The 21,044-nt window shown below is 32.5% G+C and overlaps 1 protein-coding gene across 2 annotated transcripts in view; it reads right to left on the bottom strand.

The window, feature by feature from the left end:
• The window catches only part of LOC134692781 (echinoderm microtubule-associated protein-like 2), a 60,719-nt gene that overhangs the window by 32,029 nt on the left and 7,646 nt on the right, over positions 1–21,044 (bottom strand). The window contains exon 2 of one of the 2 annotated variants that reach the window (XM_063553311.1): positions 10,470–11,495. In XM_063553311.1, coding sequence (XP_063409381.1) covers positions 10,470–11,495 — 1,026 coding nt within the window. Of the gene's footprint in view, positions 1–732; positions 1,256–10,469; positions 11,496–21,044 lie in introns of those variants that run through there. The other variant, XM_063553312.1, reaches the window with a different exon arrangement.

The raw sequence follows: 21,044 nt of genomic DNA, 5'->3' as shown, positions 1-21,044 counted from the left end.
TTGGTTGTTCTCTTTTATAATGTTCATGAAATACTTGCTACAAAATTGTTATTTAAGGCCTCTCCAATGCGTGCAGCTATAAAACGTTAATAGCAAAAACTGGTGAGAAAAATGTGTCCGCATACAAAAAAAGGTACGAATAAAGCACAGGTTACGGATTAGAACACAGTTTAACAATTCAATTCAATTCAAACTAAATACATTTATGTAAGTTTGTGACAAATACAAGTTCAAAATCCAAGTAAACAAACAGCAAATAACTCAAATAAAACATCAAGCAAATAACTCAAAGAGTCCTATTCTTGTTTCGTAGGATGTTTTTCTTACAAAAGGGATATCTATTTACTTGAAATATCGTTGATGGGATTTAAAACTATAATCACGTCTAGTATACATGTATATTAACCATATTCTTTCAACTTTTGAAAGATCAATAAAATCAGGTTATTATTTGAATGTTTATGAAATAAAAACCTCTTTATTTTTCATTAATTCTAGCGTCAACGAATTTACAATTAATTTGAAAAACAAAAATTTTACAAACAATCTAGTTTGTAAATATAGATATGTTTTATTGCACAGTTTATATCTTTAAATAAGTTAGTGAAAGAATAAGATAAAAACGTTTGCTAAAGTTAATAAACTGTTACACTTAAAAAGGACGAAAATTCCATCAAAAAGACAATTTCTCCGAAATTCTTCTTTTTTTTTTTAATGCAATAATTAACATACCAGTCCTATTTCTGTATTATAGTTCTCTGGTATTTTTTTAGTATCAGGAATCATCTTACTCGCAGACTCCGGAATAGAATCTCCAGATTGTGACTCAGCCGACATTTTTTCACATTCCGTATCCGCAATTCCGTTCAGTTCATGGTTTTGTTTAACTTGTTGAAGAGGTCTTTTCATACCTCTAACTGTAGAGAGTCGACGTGTATCTTTTGACGAAATCAAGCTTGATTGTGACTGGTTTCTCTTAAAACTGTGTACTGAACTTGCATATGAGAATCTCCTATCTATTTCATTATTTGAATAGGAATACATTTTCACTTTGCCTTTTTTTTTAACAAATTTAAAACTATCCGGAAATTGAACTTCTATCCGGATTTTAAGTAATAAGAATAATGTCCGTACATTTTATAGCCGCGCAAATTTAAGCTATGATATTTTTTCTCTAGATTTTACCGACTATTTTTCTCAAGAATAGTTGAACAATCCTTCAAAAGTTCCTTTACATAACGCCTTATTATATTGGTGTCATTAATATTTAATCACAAAGAACTCCAAAGTTAATTAAGAAACAAATGTACAAATCTCCATGGAAATGTCCCGAAAATCAAAATATCAGGCAATAGGTGAGTTTACTACCATCTTGGGGAAATACGAAAGTGTTAATATACTAATAAAATGTAGTTTACTTTCTTCCATTGAATAATAGTTATACAATATATATTCAGGAGTTATTGTTTATAAATCATGATAAACACGGAACGATAAATACCTTTTCAGTTCGTAAGGTCATTTAGTTTGCCTAGAGGTAAACATTCAATGTTATCCAAAAAAAGCATTGATTTCTTTGCTATCAAAACTAAATCTTAATTTCATTTTAAAACAAGTTAAAGGGTTGAATTTCGTAACTAATGAATAACATTTACAACTATTAGGTGCCGAATTACACAGTGTTATGACGATATCACGTGAATAAAAATAAAAACATAAAATAAATTTGATGCGTCAATTAGGCTTTATGGAATTTCCTTCATCCGACACAATCAAAACTTAAAAAATAAAAAGCAAGGGACCTAAAAAGAGTACAAAGTAGTCACTTTTGGCTAGAAGAAGTGAGATGACAATTTTGTTCTATATCATAAAGCTTGCCAGTTAACACTCGTAGGCACATATACCACATACATCTGCTGGTATAAAAAAGAGAGATTAGATGGCAGCAATAGGAATGATAAAACGAAATCAAGGGGCAATAATAACCAAAACAAATGTACATGTTCCGACAATTGCTTAGTCTAGTACATTTTTACAAGGGGTTGTAAATCATATCTATATCATATATATCATATATCTATATCAAATGACTGAATAAATAGTCAACGATAAATCTTACGGGGCGATGGATCATATAAACATGATGCAGTACACTACATAATATAATATATAACAAGTCTAAAAGAATACAACATCACCAAAAACACAATAAAACGAACAATATGTTAGATATTTCGGATAACAGATATCCTTCTTCGGTAATTGCACGATGAAAAATGAATCATGTCAATTCAAATTAAGACTCTATCAAAATCTTGATTTATACAATTTAAGCGAACGCTGGAACAATTTTAAAATTTTCAAACACACCGCAAAGACTACAAAAATATGCCAAAAATAAAAAAAGTTATTTACGATGTGAACTGGCACAACTCTAAATTCCCAAAGGTGTTGACAGTTGAGATGTTAAACAACTGCGTGGAAATACAGTCCCAATAAACAGTCCTGACCGATCTAAACTGGTATGATATTTAAAATATGACAACGGTAGGGCAGTTGCATCAGAGACTGCGTATTTAAACATCTAAAAAATAAAGTAATTTGATGATAAGAAAATTGAGTAATAAATGTTTACTAAGGTTAAGTAATAGAACGTGGCTGCGTACTTACACATCCTTACCAACTGTAATCAAAACTTATATAATTAAAAAAAAAATGGTCATCGTAGCGACTACACATGCAAGCCCGACCTCCCCGTAAGTCGTCATTTAAGATCACATGGGCATGCCCAAGCTGATCTTAAAAAACTTACCATCACTATCATAGATCACAACGAGGATTGGTCAAAGGCCGACAGACTTGCTCGGGAAAGTTTTTGGATAAGAAAGCTGAGGACAGTTTCCCCAGAGGGCATTAATGAAAAAACATAGAAGAGTCACTCATTTTTCCTACCATCACTAATTTCCTGTCATCACTTGTGGCCAGTTACTACGGCTTCCGTACTGGACCCTTACACTTTCAGGAATTTTTGAATTATATAAGTTTTGATTACAGTTGGTAAGGATGTGTAAGTTCGCAGCCACGTTCTATTACTTAACCTTAGTAAACATTTATTACTCAATTTTCTTATCATCAAATTACTTTATTTTTTAGATGTTTAAATACGCAGTCTCTGATGCAACTGCCCTACCGTTGTCATATTTTAAATATCATACCAGTTTAGATCGGTCAGGACTGTTTATTGGGACTGTATTTCCACGCAGTTGTTTAACATCTCAACTGTCAACACCTTTGGGAATTTAGAGTTGTGCCAGTTCACATCGTAAATAACTTTTTTTATTTTTGGCATATTTTTGTAGTCTTTGCGGTGTGTTTGAAAATTTTAAAATTGTTCCAGCGTTCGCTTAAATTGTATAAATCAAGATTTTGATAGAGTCTTAATTTGAATTGACATGATTCATTTTTCATCGTGCAATTACCGAAGAAGGATATCTGTTATCCGAAATATCTAACATATTGTTCGTTTTATTGTGTTTTTGGTGATGTTGTATTCTTTTAGACTTGTTATATATATCTATATCATATATATAGACTTTAACTGGCTTATAAACGCCAAACCAATTAAATGTGATTGGTCTAACTACTAAGAATGACAATAAAGAGATGAGGCCAAGGTATACGTCATTGAGCTAGTATGTATATCTTTGGCCGAGTTCACTTGAAATTCTTCATCTACTTCAGAGTTAATAGATTAGTACGTGAAGAGTTGAAATTCGGAACAAATCTAAGTAACTCTAGGGTAAGGCCCTGACCTAGCATAAAAAATAAAATATTCTCATTGGTTTGACGTCATTCAAGAGTTTCTCGAGTTATACCCCTGGCTCGTTTGTTGAAATCCGAGTAAGTAAAGTTAACTCTGAGAGTTTCAAGTGAACTCGGCATTTATTACCAAAGTCTATGGCCGAGCTTACTTGACACTTTTCAATCGACATCAGAGATTATAGATTATCACGTGAACGCACTATAGTTGATATTCGGTACAACTCTTAACAACTCTAGGGTAAGGCCCTGACCTAGCATAAAAAAATAAAATATTCTCATTGGTTTGACGTCATACAAGAGTTTCTCGAGTTGAACCCTTGCTCGGTTAGGGTTGGAACCAGGATACGAGGGGTTAACTCTAATGGTTCAAGTAAAATCGTTTTGTTGAAATCCGAGTAAGTAAAGTTAACTATAGAGTTTCAAGTTAAGTTTATAGGTATACAATTATATCAACATCAACAGTACATACAGTAATATATCTTTGTCAGAGAGTTAAATCGACATAAGTCTATACAATTAATAATGATTGAAGCATAAACAATCAAACTAAAGGTCAGTTTTTAATATTACATTTTCCTTTTCACGAGGCGTGCTTTCACAAAGTATAAATTCAATAAACAAAACAAACGAGATCTTTGAATGAATTTGGCATGAGTATTTTTTTAAAGTCTGGAAGCGTATGATTTATAAACGTTTTACTGTGTTTATATTTGTTTTAAATTATTAATTAGCTTGATGAATATTTATTGTTTTATGAACGAAAATTATGTTAAATTATAAAAAGGAATATATTAATTATAACATTTCGTCATACTGAAATGCATTAATATCATTTTGAGTTGTCTCTCTTTTAATAACGATACTACATGTACAATGTACGTGTAAATGAAGATGAAAATAAAAACCAACCTGTCGTGTACGCCATAAAATTTCCCTCTCGTCCTCATATCGGTCGGATTTTATCCATGCGTCGGAAATTCTTGAAGACCCGATTTGTTTTGGCCTTGCTGACATCAAATTATTATATGTCCTTCTATGAGAGGAAAACACATCGCCAATTGCTATATGTTTTTGGTTGTAATTAATTTCATCATCTTCGAGGCGATTGTACTCATTCAAATGATAACTTTGTAAATTGTTATTAATTTCGTTACTTGTTAAAGCAAAATTATTGGGCCGATGATATAAATATCGATTTCCCGTGGAAAATTTAGACGCAGGAAGATCTGAGAAGGGACTATTCAGCTGTGTACCACTGAATGTCGGAGATCTTGTAAAAGTATGTCTCCTGTCTAGTATCAACAAATTAGTTTGTGTGCTTTTTGACATCTTGCTGTGTCCGAATGTAGAAGGTCTTCTGAATGTCGGTGGTACTCTCAATTCTCTTGGAGTTTTATTACTTTGACGAACAATTCGTGGCAGTGGTCGCTTAATTTTGTTACGTGATATTGACATACCTCTAGATATATGTCGACGTGATTGTGTCCGGATCCAAGAATTGTCACTTGTCATGGGTGAAGATTTTACATTGTATGTACTCTGCCACATTGGTGTAGTATCGGTTTTATCTGAAGGTAAAATTTTGCAATGATTCGCAGACGAAAAAGTTTGAAACTGTTTTAATCCGAGATATTTTTCATTCAGTGCTTGTAAAATTCGTTTTTTATATACTGCTGGTGTTGTAGGGTCTTGAAGAATATCATTCAAAAGCTCTTCATTGGATACCTTTCTGCTGGTTTGAGATAAAGTATTTTGCTCCAAGATGGCTTTGTCGATCACCCTTTCTAAATTGGTAAGCGACAATTTCGTTTTTCCTTCTTCGGGTCTAGTTTCGTTACTTCCGATTTTCCTACTATTCTTTACATGTGTTCCACTGTCTGTTGTATTATTCTTAATCTTTGTATGTTTCTTATTCTTTAGATCAGAAGATTTATCGATAGTGTTCATCACTATTTGCGAGTCATTGTTTTCTACATTTGATTTTGTGTGTGAACTATTTTTCTGTTCATTACTTTTCTTGTTCTTCTCTCTATTTTGTTTAGAATCAATTATTCCATTGTCGCCGCCATTTATAGTATTTCCTACATTTAGATTGGCACTATGGTTTGTATCTAGTTGGTTCATTTCACCATGAACATTGGCATCCATACCCTTTTCAATACAGTTTTGTGGAGCCTCCTTTTCATCTGATATTTGACCTTTACTGCGCGGCAATTTTTTGACGCCAATTCTACGTTCTGCTGACCTGCGTGTGTTTCTACTTCCCTTTAACACCCTTACCAAGTATTCTCCACAATGCAATACTTGATATTCATTTGGTTGATATTTATCCACGGCTTTAACAGGTTTTTGTCTTCCTTTCTTCAGTTTTGAATTGTCTTTGACATTTTTCATCTGGCTAGCTGTCGCCCTTTCATTTTGCAATTCTTTGTCTTTAGAACTGGATTGTGGTATATTATTATCAATGGTGGTTTCTGCATCTTTTTTTGCAGCATTTGTTATGTCTGTTTTCGTTTTGCTATGGCTGATTTTATTTTTCATTTTCCCTCTATTTGGTTACAAGAAGTATTGATTCTACGACTGTCTCATGAAATAATATTCAAATTCAAATCTTTTTCACTTTAAAATCCTTTTTTCTCTAGAACTTATCGTCCATTCTAAGTTGTAATATTTAATAAATGACAATTTTAGAGGTTACGGAGATGTTTTATAGATGTTAGATTTTTAAGGTATTGTTGAGCACACAAGTAGCTTCCGGTTTTGAGTTTGAGAGGAATTATTCACATTTCTATAAGACATTCTGGATACGTGAAACAAATCTTTACTGGACAGGAAGTGCTGAAGGTAAGTCAAATAACCTCAATATAACAATGGTATTTATTATTATTTCGACAACCTTTATAATACATCGGGCACACAAAACGTAGCGTACTGTTGGGGGGTTTAAACTAGTACCATGCTATCGTGCAAACAATGCTATTGTAGAACTATAAATGTTTGAAAAGAAATATATACATTGTATCAGAAAAACGTTGAATAAGATGTGAATTTGTATTCATACAATTTCGAACATAGATTTATATAAGCAATTCTCTATCAAAGTTATGTAAAATTTGCAGATAGAGCGGTCAAGAAACGGGTTCAATTATTTGTGACCTCGACTATATGAGGGCGGATTTATTTTAGGGATGGATGATGCTGGCTGCCGATTTTGAATAGTACCATCAAGCATCAGCATGTAAACGAGAAATCGTTGTCAATAAAGATCGAAGCGTGAATACCTCGCCACAAGTGAAAATTACAAAGTCAAAGTATTGGGAAACTTGCAATTTCCTACGCTAAGATTTCAATTAAAGTTTCTGTGTACGAGAAAAACAAACAAAACAAAAGAAAAACAATGTTCAGTGAAGACTAATAAAAGACAAAAAAAACTAGACAAATTGATGCCCCACAATCCACTCTGAAATAACTGTATTATTACCGACTCAATGTAGATCTTTGTATTGCGATAATATTGTGTCTTGGAGACACAATTGATGCCCCCACAAATGCAGAGTTCTATTTCAAAATATACAAATTTGAACATGGGGGTAGATATATGTCGGTATATGTTATGCTAAGGGCTTTGTACCTCTTATGCAAGTTCATACTCCAAATATGACAAAGCTCACTTATCTCCAAAAAGAGCAAACAGCCAGAGAAGTGAAAACTTCCTAACATTCAATCTGTAGGAGAAGCTATGTGGAATAACTACATACAGACTAATAATGGGGTGGACAGTCGTAAAGGGGTAAAACTATATGCCCTTTTAGTTATTGGACATACATGTCCATTTAGAGAGATTGCTGTATTTATTGTTATGTATAAATAAGAAGATGTGGTATGATTGCCAATGAGACAACTACCCACAAAATACCAAAATGACACAAACATTAACAACTATAGGTCACCGTACGTATGTGTTTATAATTATGGTCAAAAGCGGACTTGAGGTAGACGCCAATGAGTGAGAAAATCCATCTATAACCCAGAGCTTAAAAGCGCAATTTTACAATATTCTGTTATCAATGAAACAGTTTTACAATGAACATTTTTTTTAACATTATACATCTGCACTGGTCAGTGTAAAAGTTCTAGCCAAATGTACTACATGTACGAACTACAAATATATATATTATATGTAATTTTACATTCAGCGATCATGATTGTGTTGTACTTTTAAAATATAACAATAAAATCATAGGACTCTTTTTGTACTCGAGTACCCAATTATTATCTTGAACGAACTTATTATAATTTGTTCCGGTCAAATATTTGACATACCTTTTGATATAAACAGACAAGCAATATTACATAAAAACAAACATTTCCAGGTCAAAATCTAGTACATTCGTTTCACAATTCAGAAGAAAGAAACAAAGACGAGAGAGGGGTGAAAAAGAACAATTCTAGAACTGCGAATCGCAGAAACAAATATCATATATATCTTAAATTGAAACGAAAACGACAGTCACTACATGTATATCTAGATATGAAGATTATTGTGATTTAATAAATCATAAGACATCAAAATAATTCATTTGACCATCTTGTTTGATTTAAAGTTTTAAATAATAAAACAACAGTTTATTCATACTGAAGCATCTTTAAAATATAATGATAAACATTCGTGATTCTTTCCAATTGACCGAGGAGTAAAACAAGGGGACGTTGTTAGTCCCACACTCCTCAATTTATTTATTAATGACATAGTTGAAATTTTTGACCATAAAGGTTCAAAACCCTTGAGAATATTAAATTCTAATATAGGAATCTTTTGTTTGCCGATGACCTTAAAATTTTATCCGAAAGTAAAAAAGGTCTTTAAAATTGCTTAAATAACTTATCAAATTACTGGGGAAATGGCAGTTATGTCTAAATACTTAAAAAACAAAAACAATGATCATTGAACAAAGAACTACAAAACTGGAACCATGCATTGTAAGCTTCAACAATGAAAAAAATGATAACTTTTATACTGAGTAAAAATTTCTGGGCACTCTGGTAAAAAATAATTGAAATCTAAATGCAGGTTTAACAGATTTAGGGGATGTTACACATACACTACTAATATCTAAACATTCTAAATACATCTGCATCTGCTAGTTATCAAACCAAACAACACTCCACGCCGTACATACCTCAATAGGCAAATCTGTATCGGTCACATATTGAGAAATTACGGATTTCTGAAGTAAAACGAATTTCGTTTGAAAAGATATTTCTTATGAGTGCCTCTTGTTTGAAGACTATCAGTACATGGAATTATCACATTGGCAATATAATACGTCATTAAGTTAAATAATTGACCTATTATATAGTATATATACATTGTTTTGTGAATGTATTCCTAAGAGCTTGGGGCCGCTTGGTGACCGAGTGGTCTAAGTAGCTACTTCTGTAATCACTGGTAAGTCTGAGGTTGTGAGTTCGAACCCCGCTCGAGCGGGTGCACTCGACTCCAATCTTAATTAACTAGGATTGTCGGTTTTCCTGTCGAAGGTCGGTGGTTTTCTCCGGGCACTCCTGTTTCCTCCACCAATAACAACTAAATGCGGTGCTTAAAAGTGGCGTTGAAACAAAAAAAATCAATCAAAAATGTTAAGTGCTGAGATCACCCATACAGTTTTTGGATGGGTTCGTGTTGCTCGGTCTTTAGTTATCCCTCTTATGTTTTGTGTACTATAATTGTTTGTCTGTTGGTATTTTTCTTTTTTAAGCCATTGACGTTGTCAGTTCATTTACCACTTATAAGTGTGGATGACATGTCCCTTTTGTATCTTTCGCCCAACTTTGATAAATTGAATGGTTCTTTGATTGACAAGTGCCTTGAAGTTCAAGTGGCAAGTTGTCAAAATATATTAATGTATCTGCCATCTTTAACACGACTGATACCATTTATAGAACAGGATCTGCGTACACATCCAGAGATCCTGAATGGGATTCGTGTTGCTTAATCTTTCGATCTTTTTTATTATGTTTCGTAGAGTGATGTTTAAAACTTGTGTTCTCAGTGATTTTCGTTTGCTTCTTATTTTGGCAAAGATATAGCCTCGACTGCAATAAAAGTATATTGACTTGGGTTATGACCTTTTGAAAAATCATGTTTTATTATCATCCAAATAATTGGTTCGGTGATGTATTAAATCTATTCTTAAAACGCTTGCCTCTATCGTGGCGGCCATGTTTTATTGGTGGAGGAAAACGGAGTACCCGGTAAAAACCCTCGACATTTTGCAGGCAGGAAGAAATGATATTTCTGGGTTGAATTCAAAATAATTGGTCGTTGCCTTGTCTACAATATTTATGTCAGTACCGGTGATGCGCAATGACCATGAATATGACTTGTTAATGTAAATACTACATTACCAGGGATAATTGGGATGTATGTGACATAAGATTAACGAAAAAGCAGTCGCGAGAAATCAGTGATGGTATATATATATATAATACACACATACAACTGAGAAAATATTGTATTGCTTATACTTATCACACTGCTTTTAGAATAGTACAGAAATATCTCTTCTAGCGATTTATATAGATAAAATAGAAGGACATTTTGATTTGAAGGAATATCACATAAACATATAGTAAATGAAACTTACCTTTTCATTCGAGTGCAGCGAGACATTCGATTGATATTCACTTGGCTGTATAAATCTTGGAAGCTCCAGATTAACATTTTCTGGTGGTTCTGGTGACACAGTTGTCTTAACTAGAACATATTTATCCTCGTCACTGGAAGATGAAATATCTTTTGTTTGAATAAATTTTGCCTCCGTTCGGCTTTTCTCTTCCCTTTTGTTATGTTTCTTACGTCGATGTTTTGGCTTGTCAATTTTGATTTCGTCATCAGTCGAATACTGATCACTCCGCGATATATTTTCTACCATTTTTTCAGCACGAGTTAAAATTGAAATTCGTTTGCTTCTAGCTTCTTCTCTCATTTGTTCATAACTTTTAGCACCGTTTCTTACTTCTTCAATTTCATCGTTTTTAACAAAAGTTGTTTCTTGAAGTTCATTTTCGTGTATGTTTTCTTGCACCTGATACATATTGAAAAATTTTGGCGAGAAGTGAATTTCTCCATTTGTGGCACTAGGAGGGTACACATAAGCTTGCATTGGAACATCTCCATTTTTGGCACTTGGAGGGTACACATAAGGTTGCATTGGAACACCTCCATTTTTGGAACTAGGAGAATACACATAAGGTTGCATTGGAACACCTCTCAATGGAAAACTTTTATTTGACACTGGCGATAATGATTTTTTATATACATGCTTTGGTTCTTCAGCGGTTCTATTCCGCGGTCTATAAAATTCCTGTTTATTCTCTTTATTGTTAATGGCGTAATTGTTCCGCTGTTTCGTATTAAATAATTCGTCTTTCATGATTTGTTTTTGTCTTTCAGCTCGTTTAGGTCGTGCTTTTCTAGCAAGTTCTATTTGTTTTTCTATATCCAAATCATCCCCGTCTTCACTTCCGGTTTTAACAAGATCCTCTTCAGAACCATGCAATCGTCTGCTCGATTTCTCTTTGGAAGGTCTCTGTCTTTGTCGTCCCTTTTTGTATCTTTCTGCATATGAGTTAGAATAACGTTTTAGGTAGACGTTAGGATTCGGCATCACCTGTAAGAAAAAAACAGAAAATATTGAATATCTCCACAAAAAATGTTATATAAAATCAATTCAAGATTTCTTATCAAATCTAAAGGCGGAAGAAAACGGAGGACCCGGAGAGAACAACTGACCTTTGACAAGTTCTGTTGGTAAATTGAATGCACATTCCTGGTGTTATGAAAATGAACACGACATCTTCCATTTCTCCCACATGTGGATGGCGTGATCATAGTACTATGCCCTTCCAATGACATGTGTATGACGAAAAAGATGCTTCTTTGATTGCTTTATAAATACAGAAAATTGTCCATTTTAAGACATTATCTTTAATTATAACTTTCGATTGATTATTTGTCTTGTATCTTTTTTAGTACAGAACCTACGTAATCATGTAAAACTATTGTCTGCTACGTCTTAAAGCAATAAAAAGTCTACCTTTATATGAACCCAAGTGCAAAAGGTTCAATTTAGATCTTATCATTTCTGCAAAACATGCCCATAACATGCACGATACGTACATGCTGTAGGGTCCAAAAAGAACTAATTTATAAAATGAATATAGAAAGGTAAAAACAGGGAGTATGATTTATTTTTGCTTATCGATGTATCTATAATACTAAAATTACGAAGTCCAATTTTTCAGCCGTCATCACGTAAAAACGACGAATCAAAGAATTCAACTTTATATATCACTAATTTGGTACAAAGGTGTAGATTGAAAATTACACCACTCCAGGCCCTTTTGTTTTCCACGTAATTAATATTGCCAATAATTAAGAAGTTCCGGGTCGAGTCCGATACCGATACCAATAGTATATTCACCTGTTACCTATTACCTAATCTGTACGTTCCGCACCTGACAGGCGCACCACCAAACGGTGTATTCAGGGTTAATATGCTACATGTATATACACGGGTCATAATAACAGGGTTGACACTACTAATTTGTCAAATAGCTACCTATTGTAGTATTTTAATCAGTAAGACTTTCTAAGATAACAAGACTAAAAATGAGGAACAGTTTTCAATTTGTTAGTGGACATACATGACGTAAAACAGCGAATCAAAGAATTCATCTTTATTTAACTAATATAGGACAATGTTGTTGATTAAAAAATACTCCATTCCAGGACCTTTTGTTTTCCAAATAATTAATATTACCAATAATTGATAAGTTCCAGTTCGACGGGTTCAAACAGAAAGATTTGAAAGCAGAGAAACACTGTGTATCTTATAATCGGCATGACTTAATCAGATGACAATACTAATACTTAAATAAGGCTTGCGCATAGTTATATACCTTAATTCAGTCACGGACCCGCGATATCACGGGTGTGTACTAGTAGTTATTAAAATCAAGTTATATTTGGCACAACTTTTTTGAAATTGGATCCTCAATGCTCTTCAACTTTGTAATTGTTTGGCTTTATAAATATTTTGATATGAGCGTCACTGATGTCTTATGTAGACGAAACGCGCGTCTGGCGTACTAAATTATAATCCTGGTACCTTTGATAACTATATATTTTTTTATTTGTATTGGTCTAGTATATAATTATGCATGTTTATATGACAACGTACGGGATCCCTTTGCTAAAACATGTGTCCATCAGCTTAAACATGTGTTCAACAGCGCCACAATTCATCTCGGCAATGCTACTTACATAGTTTCTAGCAATTGGACATTTGTAAGTTAACAGAAGGACAAACTCGTTTTAATTGTTTTACATTTGTCATTTCGGGGCCTTTGGTAGAAGTCTACTCGGCATGGGTTTTGCTCATTGTTGAAGGCCGTACGGTGACCTTTTGTTGTTAAAATGTCTCTGTCATTTTGGTCTTTGGTGGAGAGATGTCTCTTTTGCAATCATAACACATCTTATTTTCATGTTATGCAACATGGCAGGCGTGACATAAGTAACCATCGCGTGCAAGTTTCTAATAAAAAAAGAAATCCTGATGTATCGAACTTAGTCTAGTAATCTGCTATATTCCTAAACAGGTAATACATGTGTACATACAGATATAGTTCCCAGAATTTATCTCTTTATTGCACGTGCTTTCGATGTATTACTCTAAATTCCCTAAAACGGCTTAAATAAATTAAAGATTTTCATTGACCTAATTTAATAGAAGTTGCACATTTTGCTGCCACCATATATGGCATTAAAACTGCGGTACTGATCGTCTGCAAGTGACGACAGTATATCAATTTGATTTTCAACACCTTATTTCTCGAATATGCGAGTATACTATATGTATACTATTTGGTGTAAAATGCCTGTAAAAGCTTGTGTTGATCTGTCAGCTATGTACTGTACCTTACAGATTACTGTGCAGTTGGTTAATGCGACACTTCTATGCAGGACATAATGATTTCCGGATAGAATTTCAAGCCAACAATATGCTAATGAATTGGTTTCGTTTGGTATGCTTAATAACATTTTAACAATAAACAAAACTAGGAATCATTAAAACAAAGTTCAACGTGGTTGATGTCGATTTAATGGCGCCTGATTTTGCCGCGAAAATTGATTACAAACAAAGAGAACTGCAAGTTATATCATTTAAATGTGGGAATTTACAGATCCACTGGTGTCCATTAAATAATAGAACTATTGGAAAAGTAATAATGAGGTTATTTTAACATTTATTTACTACCGTAATCCGTACGTCATACCAAATTTAATTTGAATCGAACGATCATTTGAGCAATTCGATTGTCATTTTGTGATAATAAAATCCTTTGTTCGCTGAAACTGTGATATTTTATCATCTAGACGTGAAGCTATTATGTAATTGTAGAATTATAAGTCATCTGACTTTCACTGATATTTATATAAAAAGAACATAACACAGAAAATAAAAATTAACATGTTTCTGTTCATGTGTTCTGTATCAGTGATATGTCAAGCCATTTCTAACTGATTTTTACAGATAGTTTTAAAATAAAACTGTTCTCCGAATTTCCGATTTAATCAAATTGAGAATGGAAATGGGAAATGTGTCAAAGAGAAAACAACCCGACCATAGAGCATATTTAAGTCTAGATATGGGTGCTCAAATTCTTTAGAATGTTTGGTGGATATTTTTATCAATGGATCACATGCATCATGGTTTAACAACGAACGCAAGTGTCCTTAAACAACTAGACCCTTTATTCTAAATGTTCACACATGTGTCTGTATCAATCCCAGTCACATTCTAAAAAGTGCAAAAGCTAAAAAGCTGGCACTGTTGCTAATGATTATAATGATGGATATTTTAAATACCATGCATGTGGGTGATTCATGCTCTTATGAGCCTCTAGCTCGTGACCAATTGCATGTGTACTGATTTTTATGCCCCACCTACGATAGTAGAGGGGCATTATGTTTTCTGGTCTGTGCCTCCGTTCGTCCGTCTGTGCGTCCGTTCGCTTCAGGTTAAAGTTTTTGATCAAGGTAGTTTTTGAAGAAGTTGAAGTCTAATCAACTTGAAACTTAGTACACATGTTCCCTATGATATGATCTTTCTAATTTTCATCCCATATTAAAGTTTTGACCCCAATTTCACAGTCCACTGAACATAGAAAATGATAGTGCGAGTGGGGCATCCGTGTACTTGGGACAATTCTTGTTTGCGATCAAAGATTGCAATATAAACAGTGAATCTTCCCTAATCAGATCACATAGTGGTATTTATATCACTTGGTTAATTCCCTTCTTTAAATATTTATCAAGCTATTCACCCTTGCACCGTACAATACTTTTGTTTAACTATAATATTTAATCAATAAACCATGGATCCATATGTATGTTTATGCTTCTTTGAAACTGATACTATTTCTATGTTCAATTAATTTTAAATAAATATAAACTTGATTGGTAAAATTAATAAATGTATTGTTTATTTTTGTTTATGTATTTCATTATTTGGCTTATCAAAGCACACGATGATCGTTTGATGCTGTGTATCCTATGTTTCAGAAGTCAATTTTGTCTATGCATATGTATTGTAGTTTTGAATAACGATAATGAGAAATTTAATAAACAAACATTTGGTGAATGCATTAATTGCATGGTATGTAAGTATCCTGTATCATTTCTTTTGATTTGTACTTGGTGTATGAATAGGGATAGGGATATAATTCATTCGAAGATTTGTAAATGTTTCACTATTGCCATAAGTGTTTTTACGTTCCTTGGTATTTTTAAAGAAGAACAAGATAGAAATGCCTTCTCCCTTCTCGCAGACTTTGCCATTGTGGGTGAACGAATTATGGAATTGAATTTCAGTAAAAACTAATTGCTAAATCCAAATTGATACAGATACGATAGAAGAAAAGAAAGGAAGAAACAGAACAGACAACACACAAAACAAAAACAAATTATTATGAAAGACGTGTATACATAACAATGTGTTTTTAAATGATGATATTCCATAATGTGCATGAAATATTTGTCACTGCATATAAGCAAGCAATGACCAGTTTCAATTGCTATGTTAATGTTGTCTCAGCATTCACAAATTTGTAGATAAAAAAATTCCTTTATTCTACAAATCTAGAGTATCATCAGCTCAGTAGTAAGTAGTTCTGTACTGATATGATTTATAGCAACCCTTTATAAAATTGCTGTTAATGAATAAAGTTATAAGAATTATATAAAGATTTCAACTCGCTCCGGCAAAATTGTTTTGTTAACTCTTCATTCTTTTCTATACAAAATCAAGTTTACTACGCTCAAAAGTGTTTTTTCCTAATCGTTTCACTTGTCCTTTCTTCCTTAAATGCCATCTTTTTAAAATTAATATTGAGTGGAAGTTTAATTTTTTGTATTCCCTATTATAATATTTATAAACATCATGATAATAATACATCTGATTGGTTTATCTATAATCACTTGACAATAGCACATTGTTATTTACGATGAAATTGCTTTTATTAAATAAATACCTACTAATAATTTCTCAATATCTTTTAGAAATTTTTCTTGTTAAAGACCGTTTAGACAAAAGATGTTTTAATCATTCTTTTCAATCATTTAAAATCAATTTAGATCATATTCAATGAAATTCAAATTTATTTGTATTTGAATGGTGAAGGGCATTTAAATGAACAAATACATGATGAAAGTAGTTAAACATTATTTTATCAATCTATTATAATTTCATTTATAAGTGAACAATAAATGAAATGGTTCAAATGCGTACAAATGTTAGCATTCTTTCTATGTACATGTACCACCCTAATTATAGTGATATGATTTATCTATAAAATTTGTAATACGATGTCAGCATTGAATAGTTTTAGTCAAATATATAGATACTAGTATATGGTTCGGACAGGTGCAAATCAATGCAGCGGTTTGAAACGTTTTAATAGGTACCAACCTTCACCCTACCCTGAAACATAAGTGTACTTGTAACATCCCAACATACATGTAGAAGTGGAATTCTGGATGCATCTGCATCGGTTCTAAGAAACCAAACCTAGAACTCATTGACAAGTGACAGAAAGCTATGTTAGGCAAACAACTATATACAAACTCAGAGCTTTACAAACAAAAGCTATATATCAGATATGGTAATACACTAAACCAAGGGATATATTTGATATTTGGTTTTGTAGGGCAAGCACCTTTTTTCAAATGTTTAAATTATAATCTAAATTTGATCCACAGAAACACTTATAAGCACACATGAATTTGACTATGCTGTGTGGACTTATCCTAAGTGTTGAAGGCCTTACTACAGTGACCTACAGTTGTTAATTTCTATGTTATTTGGTCTCTTGTCTCATTGGCATCCACACTGAATCTTCTTTTTTATTCAAATATATTTCCAATCGAGAAGTCAAAATAAAAAGCTCACAGATGGATTACATTGAAGTTCCTTTATACTACCAGAGTGGCTCTTATGTTAGACAGATAAAATAGGAAGATGTGGTATGAGTGCCAATGAGACAATTTTCCATCCAAATAACAACTTGTAAAAGTAAACCATTAAAGGTCAAGGTACGGCCTTCAAGACAACATGGAGCATTAAAACTGGTTCAAACGGCGAACAGCAAACTATAAAGGGTCCCAAAAATTCCTAGTGTCATCCATCAGTCAAACTGGAAAACCAACGGTATAATCTAAATAAAAAACAAGAAACACCAATGAACCACATAACCAGACGACAATTACTGTACATCCGATTCCTGACTTAGGACAGCTGCAAACATTTACAGAGGGATTAAATAAACGTTTACAGCAGCAACCTTTTATTTTTCTGAATTTCTAATGACAGACTATTGAGACATTAAGTAGTGAGATTCTTCAAAAGTATTTGCATAGCTGAGGAGCAAATACAAACGTAAAAGTATTTTTTTAAGCTTTTGAAAAGATTCATGCACTAGAAAGACACTGTACCAATTATATCGCAGATTTAATCTTTTATTCTTATGAATTGTATAACTGCTAAATTTCACAATGACATGTCGATCGAGGGATTAACATTTTGTTAAGTCTTGTTTAGATTAAAGCAATGTAGCGGATTGCATATTGTACAGAAAAAATTATAAAACTGTTTATTGAACCTTATATTTAAGTTTGGTTGCTTTATTGAAGGCACAAGTTTCCCCTATATATATATATATATATGATATTGTATAGACCTGACAACAAATGCATAAACCGTATTTAAAGCGCACTGGCGCGGTTATAGCGCGCAGTAAGATGTGTTCTTAAGAGTTGCATACACATAAGTTAAGGTATGTGTTTATACTGTTTTACAAGCACAAACTCGCAACCAACTCGTACAAAACACGATGTCTATATATATATATATATATCCAAGTTAAGTAACAAATTTCATTTTTAAGTTTCGAATCTTTCCTTCTTTTGAGGTTGTGTAATTTTTCTTTATATTCAGGCACGTCAACTTTATTTTTCTTTATTTTTTAATACCTAGACATCTTGATTTTGATTTATTTTTTCCTTCAGTTTTATGTAGACAATTAACTGCACCATCCGAATCATTGAGCTCAGTGCAATTTTTGCCCGAGTCGATTACGTTCAAATACTAGCTGCAACAGTTTTGAAAGAATTACAAAAAAACGCTTCTTTTATTCTCAATTCGGATTCGGGTTTTTTTTTCAAAGATTTTACCTATTATTGCTTCACATTTGAGTGTTTTTTCTAATCCACTCAGTAATTTGATAGCTTTTGATAACTTTATTTATCATCACCAAATACCATAGGTACTTTTATAACAATATTAAAAAAATGATTCCAAACAAGTATCTTTTAAATAATATAAACAGGCCTAACTCTTTTTGGTTGAATCCTGTATTGTAAATCAACAATTCTCTGTAATAAGTAAAGGAAATATAAGCAATGTTTTCCATTCAATATTCAAATGATACACCATTTCTTTTGATGACAGAAGATGAATTCCTGTTTTATTGTGGCAATAGAGAACTTGATACTGAAATATTTTAAATAATGTTTCAGTGAGATAATATTAATATTGACGATGCATCGATTTGAATAAATTTCAACTGAGATAATTTCAAATTGCTATAGTTTTTGCTTTAATCAATAAAAGTTATACTTTTTGCTTTTCACCGAAATCATATCAAATTTACTTGATGGGTTAAAATAGAGGAAAGTATATTATTTCAACACGTCGAGTGAATAAGATATGATTTCACTGAAAATCAAATAATTAGCCATTTAAAAAGAATAAAATAAAAGTTATGAACATTTAAAAAAAATCTCAGTTCAAATGATGTTGTTGCTTGTTCAATATTCGTCATGAATAGTTGTATAATGTGGGGCAGGGTCTGCTTACCCTTCCGGAGCATCTGAGATCACACCTAGTTTTTGATAAGATTTTTATGTTGTATTTTGTGTACTTTTTTTTGTCTTTATTTCATTTTAAGCAGTGGTGTTTGTTAAATTAGTTTCGACCTTTTTCTACCTTTGGTATCTTTTGACTCTCCGTAACTGTGACTGAGCTGAACAAAAAAAAAACAAAAAAAAAACATAAAATAAAAAAACAACAATTTCAAAAAGTGAAAATTGGCCTGAACTCTTTGAATAATTTACCGGCAAGATATGTTATCGAAAGACATTATCATTTGATGATATTACCACACAGTTCAGTTCTGCTCCAACCGAGGCAAAATGTTCAGCTACTTTGAATTTGCAGTAAGCTAAAAGCTGGTCTTCAATGTCAAAGATCGTCCTGAATATGCATGAAATATTTGCCACTGGACGTTAAGCAACTAAACAATCAATAAATCGATCAATGCCAAAGCCTCACTATATACTTGATATGAAGAAGAGGATTTATGGTATTCATACAGTCCTTGTTGATCTGAGATGGGGTTCAGCTATTTGAGGGGACGTAGTTGATTTTGTGCCATGAATTGATAAATCTTTTATCATTTTCTTTACATTTTTTTTTTAGCAACCTTAAAGCTATTGTTTTGAATTAAAACCCTGATTGGCTTATAATATATATAACAACGAAAAAATTTCGAAAATCATTTTCTATACAAAGGCTTTAATCTGGAGCCAATAATTATAAACTATGGTCAAGAGTACAAAAGTTCGCGTAGTTCACAACGACAGGAAAGAAAATAAAAATTCACTTTAAATATTTATTCATACTTGACTTTTAGCATTTGTACATTTGAAATGTAAACAGAACACAATTTGTTTGAAATCTTTAAAGAATAAAGAATAAAGGCAGTTGTTTGTTATTATATATGTTCTGTCCCCAATGCTCTTTTTGAAACAAAATGTCGGAGGAAAAAATTAAACACCAAATCTATCGCCAAACTTGTTAAAAAGATAAAAGTCACCAAACCACAAAGACTAAGGCGTGGTTTTAATTGTGGGCCATTTTCTGCATAATACGAGTCGCCCAAAATAACTCTACTTGTAATCCAAGTTGGCTGTTGTCTTCTCTTTGGTCGGGTTGTTGTCTCTTTGACATTTTCCCTATCTACATTTTCAATTTTATTTACAGTGTGTTCCAATTAATATCAACAATATGCATAACTGAAATAGTCACATGCGACGGAGCTATATTTTAACATTTTAATACTGATATCCCAAAATGCGGTCTACAAGCCAAACTGAATAATATATTTGAAATATCAAAATATTCTTTATAGACAAAATGTGCGGCTGTCGTGTACAATTTTAATCCTGGTTTTACATGTGTGTTAAAATATAGGCTTCAATGAAATAATAAATAAATATTAAAAACAAAATCCAGATATTAATAAATTTTATTTTTTTGCATTGTGTATTTATTTGTATTGTATTGTTCATATACAAGTATGTCTTCAATCCAAAGGGGTATAAATGTGCATAGACATAGTAAGATGTGGTGTGAGTGCCAATGAGACAACTCTCCATCCAAGTAACAATTTAAAAAGTAAACCATTATAGGTTAAAGTACGGCCTTCAACACGGAGCCTTGGCTCAGTTCATTTTAATAATTTAAAAAATAAATGCACAATATTGTTATTCTTATTACAGATGGAATAACAGATTGCACATTTATGCCTTAAATTTTGAA

This window comes from Mytilus trossulus, chromosome 12, assembly GCF_036588685.1.
Source record: "Mytilus trossulus isolate FHL-02 chromosome 12, PNRI_Mtr1.1.1.hap1, whole genome shotgun sequence".
In the NCBI taxonomy this organism is placed as follows: Eukaryota; Metazoa; Mollusca; class Bivalvia; order Mytilida; family Mytilidae; genus Mytilus; species Mytilus trossulus.
The sequence above is the reverse complement of the archived record's forward strand: the minus strand, read 5'-3'. Positions and strand labels throughout refer to the sequence as shown.